The sequence below is a fragment of the Diabrotica undecimpunctata genome, chromosome 4, assembly GCF_040954645.1.
Source record: "Diabrotica undecimpunctata isolate CICGRU chromosome 4, icDiaUnde3, whole genome shotgun sequence".
Lineage (NCBI taxonomy): Eukaryota > Metazoa > Arthropoda > Insecta > Coleoptera > Chrysomelidae > Diabrotica > Diabrotica undecimpunctata.
In genome coordinates, this window is record NC_092806.1 from 67,306,692 (window position 1) to 67,320,126 (window position 13,435).

Below are 13,435 nucleotides of genomic sequence, written 5' to 3' on the forward strand. Positions count from 1 at the left end.
TCTTAAAACTTTATTCCTGCTTGAAAAAATGATATGATTTACATTGAACTAGATAATTGTTCTCATTGGAATTTTTGTCTCATATTTATTCATTTTTGTATATTCGAGAAGATTTTGTTGAAAATCATTATATTTTGATTTGATATCAGATGATTATATTCAAAAAGTGATATTCAGACGGGCAGAATATCTTCGAGCAGTCTTAAGATTATACAGAATAATATCAAATATACAAATAAGTACTAAGATCAATTCCTTGACCTGAATATAGAGATTAACAACTCATGACGCGGTTTGAGTAACTGATTGCTCAACCTAACCATTTAAAAACAGAAAAGTAATAAAAAAAAATTATCCTATATTTCAAATGGTTTGTCACATTATGGTATTTTGCTAAAATTAGATCTTCATCTGTGCACGACTCTCTCATATTTGTGCATGTCAGTAGGTCGTGACTACTCTGAACGGCGTGACAGTCGCATATATCGGCCTTCTGGTAGTTCATCTTCTCGGGTTACTAGCAAAACATGAGACGTCAGTTTTTAGTCTGTTTGTAGTGTGTCTGTCTAGAGTGCAACAATGCCACAATATAGTTTTGCGTGATAAAAAGGATACAGCTAATTCTAGCTCTGAATATGCAGATTCTATAACATCAAAAACGGAAAGTGATTCTTTAAATAGTAGTAGGTACTGTGAGCTCAGTAGCCAAACAAGTAATTTTATCTACAGCCTATGTATTAGTGGCTGATAAATTAAACAAGCTTTATAAAGTTAGGGCACTCTTGGACTGTGGTTCGCAGACATCCTTTATAACATCTAGTTTACAAGAGAGGTTGGGTATTAACGCTCCGAAAAGATACTTATCTATTTTTGGCATATCAAACAATACTTCAAAAGTCAATAAAAAATGTAAAATATCAATAAGATCAACGCATAGCAACCTTAAAACTGCTTTAGATTGTTACATTTTGTATAAAATTACGGGAACATTACCAGGATACCGAATTAATGTACAAGCTTATTAAATTCCAAGTAATATTATTTTGGCAGATCCTTACCTCAATACACCGTCCTCAATCGATATACTAATTGGAGCTGATCTGTTTTGGTCAATTTTGGGAACAAAAAAGCATTCACTTGGAAAAAATATGCCGCTATTATTTGAAACGTCGTTGGGATGGGTAGTCTCAGGGCCCTTTGGAGTTAATGAATCTATAAAAAAACGTGTCCTATAATTTAAGCATAAATTAGGAACTATTGGATAAACTAGCTCAATTCTGGGAAGTAGAGGAACTTACAAGCTTTAAACCATTGTCCAAAACTGAACAATTTTGTGAAAGCCTTTTCAAGGATACTACTATCAGAAATTCTTCAGGTCGATTTATAGTAAGCATGGCATTAACGCAAAGCCCGTCAGTTTTAGGAAATTCTAAACTTCAAGCAGAAAATCTTTTTTAAGCTCTAGAGCGCAAATTCAAACAAGATCCTATATTACACCAACGATACAAGGAATTCATGTTAGAGTACATCGATTTGCATCATATGACAATTAATAAAGAAGCGGAAGGCCATAAATTCGAATATTTTCTCCCTCATCACGGCGTTACAAAGGAATCTAGTGCAAAATTAAGAGTAGTTTTTGATGCTTCAGCACCCACAACAAGTGGTCTTTCATTAAATAATATACAAGCTATTGGACCTATTTTACAAGATGATTTGTTATCAATAACACGGAGATTTCGAAAATACAATTACGTCATATCTTCGGATATAGCAAAAATGTATAGACAGGTGCTAATTGTTCCAGAGCAAAGGCAATTGCAAAAGGTACTCTGGCGAGAAAATCCCAATGACAATCTGACAACATATACACTAAACACTGTTACTTATGGACAATCTGCAGCAAGCTATCTTGCCATTCGTGGTTTATTCAGTCTTGCAGAGGAAATTCAAGATAAGAAGCCGGAAATAGCAGATATTAAACGCGACTTCTATGTCGACGATCTTTTGACTGGAGCTTCTACAGTAGCAGAAGCACGATTCATTTGTCAATCAATATCTGAAACTTTGGAATCAGGTGGATTTTCACTTAGAAAATGGTGCTCAAATAATCCCAATTGTTTATCTTACATAACATCCGAGGAATCCAAACACGAAATATTTACCTTTGCTGACGACAATAAAATTAATACTTTAGGTTTAAATTGGTCTTGCCAAGAAGATCTACTTTTATACTGCATCAATGCTAATCCGAGACAAGCCGCTTTGAGTAAGCGTTCTATTCTGCAATATCCAAAATTTTCTATTCTCTTGGTCTAATTAGTCCTTGTATTATATTGGCTAAAGTACTTATTAAAAGGTTTTGAGCAAACAAAATGTCATGCAGCAGGATGCAGCAATTACAGGTAAAATACCTGAGACCTGGACAAAATTCGAATCAGAAATTCCAGCATTAAATGTATTGAAGTTGAATAGGCAAGCTATTTGCAAGGATGCTATTTCTGTGCAGCTACATGGTTTTTCTGACACGTCCTAAAAGGCTTACGGTGCTTGCATCTATGTGCTAAGTGTAAATGCAACTGGTGATGTACGTGTTGAGTTACTGTGTGCAAAATCAAAGGTGGTGATACCTCTATACTCTGGGCATTGAGATTTTGAAGAGAAAGATCTGACGAAATAAGGGAAAAATAGCTGATAAGGAATTTAAGACACTAATGAAGAGAGGCTTAGCTCAGAAGAACGAATCAAATGGGCAGAGAGACACCAAATCCCAAGTGAGTATTCGGGCTTGCTTCAATTCAGTGAATATTGGCTTTAGAGATATAAAAACAGATAGCTGGGGTAATGAACTGATGGAAACAAGAAATAAAATGAGACCTGTTAATACCAAAACTTAATACAACTAGATAAGACCACTGAGATTTTTTTTTCTTTTTTGAAGTAACGAATGACAGGAAATAAATGACACTGCATACAATCAGCTGAAATACAAAAATACCTAATACTTGCTATATACTGCTAATAGAGACTGAAATAAAAACCAACCTTGCTAATAATAAATATATTTATAATAAATATGTTGTATATATATAAACAATTAACATATAACGCAAAATTGAATAACAGTGGTAGTGGGTGGTGTAAAGATATAACAAGACCTAATAGCCACTTAACAAGCAAATAACCACTACCACTGGACCAAGCAAAGGTATTAATATTACAATCCAAGAACACATTCCGTTAGTTTAGCTAGTTATTAAGTTGATAGTATTATCTACATAAACTCGACTAGAATGAGATACAAGAAAAGAACATCTACGGTTACCAAAAAAATAAGTATCTCACCTAGCAAAATAATAATTATATAAATGAGTTGGTCCGTACTTTTTATATCCTATTAAAAAAAAACATTTTAGACATATTCCTATTTAAAACCCTCGACATAAATTTTAACAACCCTGTTTCCTATCAAATGTTAATCTGCAATTATTTATAATGATTATTTACCGAGACCTGATTTTAGTTATTTGAAAAAAAAACTACTACTTATATTGAACGAAACAAAGACCTGAAACCCTATACATCAAGAAAATATGTAGTTTAAGAAAATTCAAATTAGTTAGAGCATGCCATATATCCTCGTAGCTTGCCCTGTCTGTATACGACTCCCTGGTCACCATATACAGCAAAGATCGAGAACCATCTTCTAATCATAGTACTCTTCCAACTTTGGGCTGCTGGTTTTTTTAACTCGTCCAAACGACCAAACTTATAAAATACGGACGAGATTCCTTTAGTCATCTCAAGATCTTGGGGAACACAGTGGGCTAGAGAGACGTTATGCGGAACCCTAAAAAGATCCTGCTGAACTTCTGTAGTCACGCCGAATCTAGCACTCATCTAGCCAAGTTCATTAAAACTTGGTCGCCGGTCATCTTTGAACTCATGTTGAAGGGTTCGTGCTTCTTCTGTTTCGTTTGAGCCAGCATAAGGTGCAAGACGTATATTACGTCATTTATTCTCTTTTTAATTTCGTACGGACCTTCCCATTGTCTTTGAAATTTAGGAGACAAGCCTCGACAACGTTGTGGATTATAAAGCCAAACAGGGTCAATTACTTCATAGCTTTCATTCTTGCATCGAATCATATTGATCTTTCATTCTGTCAGTGGCTAACTGGATGTGTTGTCGGGTAAGTTCTTCGGAAGGTCTGCAGCCAAACTCTAGGTCGCAGGTCAAACTAACTTCACGACCTAACATCAGGCAGGTTGGAGTCTGGCCTAATATCAGGCAGGTTGGAGTTTGGCCTGTAGTTTCATTTACGGCCGAGCGGCAGGCTATTAGGAATAAATGAATGTGCTGGTCCCAATCTCTTTGATGTTCTGATACAACTTTGGACAGGTGTTTACCCATCGTTCGGTTCATCCTCTCGACCATTCCATCTGATTGAGGATGCAGGGGTGTCGTTCTGGTCTTATCGACACCAGTCAATTTACAAACGTTTTGGAAAAAGGTTGAATCAAAGTTTCGCCCTTGGTCGTAGTGGATCTCCAAGGGACCACGAAATCGGCTAAAGAATTCTTTAACAAGTATCTCTGCAACGGTAGCAGCTTCTTTTTGATTTGGTATCGCATAGGCCTCAGTCCATTTCGTAGAATAATCCCTGGCTATCAGGTTATATTTATTTCCATCTGGAAGTGGACTTGCAATGTCGATTGATAGTCTTTTCGTAGGACTACCAACATTGTACTGTTTCATGGGTACCTTCCTATTACCAACTGGACCATTACTGGTTGCACACAGTTCACATATCCGGCACCATCTTTTTACATCATCATTGTCTAGTGCTTCTCAATAAGCTAACCGCACTATACGAGCAAATTCTGCTTGAAACTCTTGCAAATTTTCATTTGCTCGTTGAATTCTACTTCTTAGTTGCGCCTTGTAGACTTATTGTAGATGGGCATCTCCGTAACGTTTGTCTAGTTGAGTGAACAGGATCTGGTAACATTTTTCTTGGCCCTTAGGAATAGATCTTGGATATCCGATAAGGTATATGGACCAAGAAGACTTTCCATCAAATGGTGGCAGTTTGAATCTCATTATGATGTGTCGTTTCGTCTCTAGGTGATTCTTCTTTCACTACCAGATCTAAAACCACTGCATTAACTGGTGGTAGCAGTAGCACTTTCGTATTAGTTATCATGGTCTCTAATTGTTTGATCTTCTCTTCTACGTCTTCTATCTTGTCGTTTACATTTTTCTGTATCTTACCGAATGTTCTTTAAACTTCTTCAAATTTCTCATTGTTCTGAATACATACTTCTTTAATTATTTGAGAAGTCTCGTCGAATCTTCTAGATACATTTTCGAATTTCTAGTCGTTTTGTGTAACTGCTTCTTTAATAATGTGAGAAGTTTCTTCAATCCTTTGCGACACATTTTTCATTTTCGTGAAAACTGCTTCTTCTGCTGACTGGAACTGGAATGTCTCTGGGTCATCTTCATTCTTGTTGAGAACATCCTTCAGTCGTTCTTGAAGGATCTTCTTGGACCCGCTGCAGTCGTCATTGCGTTCTTCTAGTTGCTCACGCAACTGTTTTACTGAAAGTTCTACTAGCAGCATCTTTGGTCAGGCACACACGTACTTTTTAAAAGTTCTTTTTTTTACAAAGATTACTACCGAACTACGCGGTATTGTTCCCGACGAACAATACTTTTCAAAAGTTGAAGTCTTTTTTTGATTTAGCAATCACTGCCGAATTTATCTTTAAATTTCACACCGGACACCACTGTACAGTTTTTAAATAAAACGAGCGGTTCTAATTTATATAAAGATATTTATAAGTTTACAGCACCAAAATATCTTATCAATTAAATTTAAGTCATAGAAGGTCTGCTTATACAGTAGACTCCCTCTATAACGAGAACTGAAATGGCTAATTACCTCGTTATAAGCGGATCTCGTTATATCCAACAACAATAATACTGTGCATACATATGAATATGTAGTTTTCTAAAACATTAACTTTCTATAGTGAAGCCATTCGGAGCAATATAAGATGCTAATAAATATTGTTTGAATGGCGTTTTTAAAACAAAGTTGTTTACTTTTATTGTCAATGAAATGCATTAAAACAAAAAAGAGTTGTTTACTTTTATTGTCAATGATAACCGTTAAAACAAAAAAATCTGTATTCTGTAAATGTGTATAAAGCGTACTTTCAAGATAACATAAACTACTGCTTCTGCAATTGCAAGAAGTTATTTTGTCATTTTTGACTGCTTTAAATTGTCCAGTATTATATCTATCATATTTTCTAAAGATGTGAAATTTATGCTTCTTCATTTGCGTTTTGTCCTTGGATAAAGTTTCTGACAACCTTTAAAACACTTTCCACATCTTGTCAATTAGGACCCATATTATTAGGTGTGAATGGTCAACCATCTACAATGACACTTGTGAATTATAAATTTTACATTTCCGACTAAGAATCATAAATTGTAAGAAGTTTATTGCGGGCGGCCCGCAGTTAAAAAGTGTATTTATTTATAGCTACAGCCGGGCCAAAACGTAAAAAACACGTTTTTCAATCTTATTTTTTTTTCTCGTTATAAACAAATTTACCTCGCTATAGAGGGTTAGAGTTCAATAGAAATTTCACAAGACATCTAATGTTCCTCGTTATAAGCGAAACCTCGTAATAACCGTGTTCGTTATAGAGGGAGTATACTGTATATAAAAGTACTAGAATAATCTGGAGTAGTCCACATCTAATTCATTTGTTTGACGGGTCGATCTCTCTCGCGCTCGATTCATCTGGAAGCTTCTCGTCCTCTCGCGATGCAACCGTTGTATGGGCTACGTCGAATGTATGTTCGTAACAGTATTATAATTTTTTAAATTAATATGACATTGTTTCCACTTGATTCTTTTGTTTCAGTTATTGCTCTAGCCTAATTTGATAGATTTTTTCCTTCAAATCATCAAATTTTCATAATTTGTTTATATTTTTTTACTTCGTGCCCATGTCGTTGCCAAATCTGTTATACCCGGATCATACTTTTCAAAGAGAGATTAAAATAAACCAGTTATCCAGATTTCAATTCATTCAGAAAATAGTGCACGATTTTTGGAAGCAGTGGTCAAAGATTTACCTGAATAAATAGTTTCTGTTCGCCCTGGTGTTGATGGTCAAATTCGAGTGGTAAGCGTCAAAACCGCTCGCGGACTTTATAAACGAAGAATCACTAAAGTTTGTTCATTACCATTAGCTGAGACGTGTTTCTAGTGTTCCTAATTAATTTTTTGGTTATAACTTAAGTGATTTGTGCTTGAACGTTACTGGAGCCGCTTAAGGCGTTAAGTATGGACAAATTATGATTTGTTGTTATGAAGTAAAAAACAACACGACATCTCCACTATTTCTTGTGTGTTTGACTAACGATTTATGACACAGCGACCACCGACTACCGTTAACAGAGAGAGAAGATTCAACAATTCATGCGTCAATTTGTAACACTCCAACAGTATTTTTTTAAGAATAAATTGTGTTTTTCCCATTATTGTAATTAAGTTAATTTTAATGTGATTTTGGTTAGGTTCAATACAGTCCATTATATCACGTGTCTCCATTTTATATTTTTTGTAAAGCAAGTAGATAAAATCGACTTTTTTTTTATTTTAGAAGCTTTAGTTGTCGGAATGACAACAACGGGAGCAGCTCGTCTAAATACGTCATTAAAAGCTCTAAGAAGTCCTATAGTCATAGTAGAAGAAGCTGCTGAAGTATTAGAATCCCATATAATAACTGCTATTACATCGCATTGCCAACATTTGATTTTAATAGGTGATCATCAGCAGTTAAAACCTAGTACAGCTAGTTATCATATAGAAACAAAGTATAAATTAAATATAAGTCTCTTCCAAAGAATGGTTGACAATCACGTGGAATGTCATACATTGAATATACAGCATAGAATGAGACCCGAAATTGCCAATTTAATTAGACCTACTATTTACCCAGTTCTACACGATCACGAATCGGTACATGATCGACCAAATATTTTAGGAATCGAGCATACACTATTTTTTATTGATCACGAACACGAAGAATCTTTATGTAATGATAACAGTAAGAAAAATATACACGAATCTAAATTTTTAATGCAGTTGGCAAAACACTTAGTCTTAAATGGTTATAAGGCAGAGAATATTATTATATTAGCTGCTTATTTGGGACAAATGTTTGAAATGCAACGCGAACGCAGAATTCATAGGTACGTATATATAGAAATATACAATTATATATTATTTAATACATAGTGAATGAATAAATGTATACTCCAAGTATGAAATAGTTGTCGGTTATCCCTGATTTGAGTAGGGTTATAGCGTTAAAGATGACTCTAAAATATATAGTTTCTGACATAATTAAAAAAAATCTAAATAAAAATATAATTATAATAAATATATTTAAAATGAACAAGCAATATTACTTCGTAAGTCCTAGGTTTTCACCGAACGTGACCGGGAGTCACAAAGACAGACAAAATAATTTATTACACATGTAATAAATTATATACTCGGTTCGCTGATCCCAGTCCCAACTGTCTAGAAAATTTAGTAATTATTTTTGCTACTTAGTTAAATTTTTACCGACTGGCAGTGGTGGAAATTACTATCCAACAAATCAGCCGATATTTAAACAAAAAAAATAATCACATTCAGTTTATTAACAAAATAAAACTGGATCAATTAAAACAGTTATTAATGAGTATACATTGCCGAAATCAATGATTATTCTTCTTTTTTCAATGAAAGGAGTCTGCAACGGTAAGTTTATTTGAGCTACTGAGAGGTTTCAACGATGAATTACTACTACTACATGTCGGTTTATAACGTTTTCTTCGTTTTTCCACTTACACTCGCCCCTTCGTCGGGTTGTTCCATAGGTCCTCTTCTATGTTTCTTTGTCTATTCCTTCTCTCCAACTTGTTCTCGGTCTACTTTGTTTTCTCTTGCTTTCTGATTGCCATTTTACTACTTTCTTTAGTATTCGTTGTTCATCCATTCTTTGTATATGTCCAAACCAGATAAGTTGTTTTTTTTATAAGTCATCTGTCATCGTTAGTTTGATTCCCATTATTTCTCTAATGCATTAGTTGTTAACCCTTTCTCTTCTAGATCTTCCTTCCGCGCTTCTACAAAAATCAATTTTCGTTGCTCTCAGCTTATATTCACTTTTTATTTTCTTTGCGAATGAATTGGTCCCATAAAATACTGTTTAACATTGTAATGTTTTTCTGCTTGTCGTATATCTTTCTCTTATGGCTTCTATCTAACGTTCCATCCCCGCAAAATATTTATAACTAGATATTTGTAGTCGTAGCAATGTTTTATCCTGGTCTTGTCATCTAATATGAGATATTTTTGTTGCTCTCTAATGCACACGTATTCGGTTTTCTTTCACTGACTTCTAGGCCCAATATATCAGACTATTTAATTAATTTTTGGATCCTATAGTTTAAATCGTAATTATCGTGAGCCTGTATTACTTGATCGTCTGCAAAGGTGAGCGTATAAATATATCATAGTGTTGGTGTGTGGTATTCCCATTGTTCTACATTTTTGTTTCTATCTTTTTAAGACGCTTCTTTATATTTTAAATACAGTTGGAGACAGGCAATATCCTTGCTTCAATGGCTTATATTTTACAAACCCTGTTGTTATTTGTGTCTTGTTTTTATTTTTGTTATGGGTTGATTGTATAGGTACTTTGACGGCTTTTATTAATACTGTATTAATGCTCGTACTTTTTATTGATTGAAACAGCTCCTTCAATGGGACGTTGTCGTAGGCTTTCCGTAGGTTGACAAACAATATATGAATTTCGTGTTTTAGCATTTGTCAATTTTCTGTTACACTGTTATTTACTACTTCTTGCGTTTGATGATTTATAACTTATCGTTTACGCACATTTTCCATAATTATCTTACCACAATGCACAAAAAGTTACAACGTTACTGCACGAAAGTAACGGCCAAATTCTGTAAAGCTTTCCCCATTTTTTTTAGAAATTTGCCACTGCGCGCTCTTAACTAACGGCTATTCACTCTTTAGCTTGTGTACTTACTTGGGTACATTTAAAAATAATATTAATGTCACCCAAGCGCAGAAATTTAATGTTATTTATGTTAACTGTTTGCAGATATACTTGTGTGTGTAACTAAATTATTTATCTGAAAAATATTTTCGGTCGATCTTATAACAATTTTTAAAGTTTAAATGACATGGCAACTATTTCGTATTTTGATAAAAAAAACATGAACATCTGTTACAAATAAATCTCTTCATAAGTTTTTATGTCTTTCCACAACAGACATATTACTCTTTCATGTAAGCGATAAGGTGTATGATGAATTGATCGCTATAATATTAAAAAAAAGGAGAAAATTTTACATTTCGATTCCCTTTAGAAGTAGATTCTACTTAAATTTATAATAGCAATATTAGATATTTTTTCTGCTTCAGGCATTTATTAGAGAATATTAGGATTGCTGTTTTGGATAATTATCAAGGGGAAGAAAGCGACATTGTCCTACTATCATTGGTAAGAAGTAATAAAGAAAACAAAATTGGATTTTTAAAGATAGAAAACAGAGTCTGCGTGGCTTTATCTAGAGCAAGGAATGGATTTTACATAATGGGGAATATGAAACAGTTGCGTGAAAATAGTGAGGTAAATATGCAAATTACTACTAAATTATCATTTTAATTTAATCATATAATATGGTAATCACATATCGTAATCTTCTGTTTCCGTGTTGCTCGTAAAACCCTCATATTTGTATTTTCTTTTAGTGCTGTTTTGATTTTTTAAAAAACGTGTTCAACCAGTATAAGTTCTCTTTGTGATTTATTATCATATCTCCTCTTTGATTTCTCGTGCCCAACCCAAAGTTTCCAATGTTTTCTGAGTCTGTTCTTGTGGTCAATTTAAGCCTTAAAATCACCACTAATTTTCTTGTAGTGAGTCTTGCGTACACTCATGGCTTTAGATATGTCTTCATCTCTTCATCGTCTGCCTGACTTGTGGATTCATACCCATGAACGAACTGTATACAATACATCGTGTTTAAGTTTAGTATTACGTAGATAACTCTCTCAGAGATGACGTTGATTTCGGTTACCAAGTGGCTTAATCTTTTGTTTATAAGAAATGCTACTCCGCCTTGTCCGTTACTTTGATTTGAGTTATTTTGATATAGTGTCTGTCCTGATTTCAGATTTTTTCTTCTGGTAGTCGTGTTTCACAAACTTTAATTACGTCCAATTTTATGTGTCCAAGTTCCTTTTGTAGCTTGGTAAGGTGGTCTGATGTGCTCATTGTTCTAATATTATATGTTGCGACATATACTCTTGTTGTATTACTTATGTTGATTCCTTCCCAGAATCCGACACGTGGCGCAGACTGACTTCAGTGTGAGATTTTGTGTGTTCAACACTACTAATCTGGGGTATTATCTTTAAATTCGACATTTTAGCATACATCCTATGAGAGGTTTATGGCAAATAAAACGTCTCGCTTGCCGAGCGTGTTGGCAAATGCAGTAAAAGCTAAGGTGCAGAGGTGGACCTACATTTTCTTAATTCCAGTTCTTACAGTTATTCCGCTGATACTCGGTCGCCAGAACCTCGTTTGTGCCAACGATTTACCAATATGTAGATGAAGTTGGCATTTGAGTCATCATCATCATCAATCAGCCAATCCCGTCCACTGCTGGACATAGGCCTCCCTCAGTTCTTTCCAGTGTTCTCTACACTGGGCCGCTTGTAGCCAGTTTCCCGCTACTCTTTTTATGTCGTCGGTCCATCTAGTCGGTGGTCGTCCTCGGCTTCTTTTATAATTTCTGGGTCTCCATTCCATAATTCGTCTTGTCCATCGTCCATCTTGTGTTCTGGCTAAGTGTCCTGCCCAGTTCCACTTAAGTCTCGTGGCTTTGAGTAGGGGAGTCTATTTGAGATATATCATTACCCCATTAGACCTCCTATCCTAATAAAAATTCATACTTACCCAACATAAAAAGTAAATAAAATATAATGATGTCTTTCACGTCATAAATTTTAACTAATGGTTTTCTTCTGAATTTGCCGGAATGTTATATAACTAATATTTAATTTCAACTAATCCATTTATTTGTAGTATATTATATTTATATATTACATATTCTAATCACGATCCTTTTGCTTTCTTCCTCTTGTCAGAGATATTTGAGTGTCTTTAATACATGAATTAATATTACAGTAAAACTTCTGTTAACGGCCTCCTCTCCACAACGGAAACCTCTGCTGAACGACCAGTTTTTACAAAAACTCCGGACAAAATTTGCCTTCAGTTTTTCTAAGAAAATATTGTAATTTGACCTGCTAACAACGAACAGTCAGGCGATTATGGTCATAAAACTAGGTATAGTTTCCGTCAAGATATAAGATATTTTGCCTGATGCTGGTGGGATCACCCTACCGATTTAGTATTATAATAGGTTTGTTCCAACACAACGAAAAACCGTCACGTAACAGTTACGCTTCTGCGCACTAAACAAAATATGTTCCAACAAAAATATGATCGTTCATCTCATCGTCCTTCCGACCGTTCCAACAAAAATTATGATCGCCCAGTGACGGTTTCGTGACGATAATTTCAGTAATCTGGCAAATGCATGTACTGGTTGGGATGACTTGCGCACTAGGATTTTAATCTACTTCTTTAAATTTGTTGGGCCTAGATTAACTTAGAGTTTGTATTAAAGCAGTAAATTTGTTCAGAAAAAAGAAGAAGTTAGGTTAATGATTTTATCACGTGCTTATGCTAGACTTATTATTTATTTATATATTTGTTTCTCGTTATTTATAACTTTATAAATATGACTGACGACGAAGGAATTAGTGATTTTTCTGATTATTATAACGTATGGTCCTAAAGTTTTGGGAAAAATTTCAAAAGCATATAACTCTTACCACAATAATCTTATATTTTTATTAAATTATTCAACAATTTAACTTAACTATCCTTATTATAAATCAAAATTCAAATGACAGACAAGGGACCATTAATTTCGTTTGCCTAATAATTCCTCTGATACGTTGCGTCATGCTTTGGACGACCTCGGCGTCAATTTCTCTAATTTTTGTATGTATGCGGCGTCTTAACTGTTCCTGATTTTGTGCTTCCCATCCGTTATTATAGACTTTCCGACTTAATATTGCCCAGAACTCTTCAATTGGACGAGCCTGAGGTAGGTTGGGGGGATTGTCTGCTTTCGGTACAAAGGTAATGTTGTGATCCTCGCGTAATGACATGAAGCAAGATCTGGCCAAAAGACTATTTGATCATTTGCATGATATGTGTTCACAAACTGAAGCAATTTAGAG

The 13,435-nt window shown here is 34.6% G+C and overlaps 1 protein-coding gene across 2 annotated transcripts in view; it reads left to right on the top strand.

Annotated features, from left to right (window-relative positions):
• Positions 1 to 13,435, top strand: part of LOC140439622 (NFX1-type zinc finger-containing protein 1-like) — a 209,497-nt gene that overhangs the window by 94,200 nt on the left and 101,862 nt on the right. For both annotated transcript variants that reach the window (XM_072529649.1, XM_072529650.1), the window contains 2 exons: positions 7,689 to 8,280; positions 10,535 to 10,742. In XM_072529649.1, the coding sequence (XP_072385750.1) occupies positions 7,689 to 8,280; positions 10,535 to 10,742 (800 nt within the window). The remainder of the gene's footprint in view (positions 1 to 7,688; positions 8,281 to 10,534; positions 10,743 to 13,435) is intronic.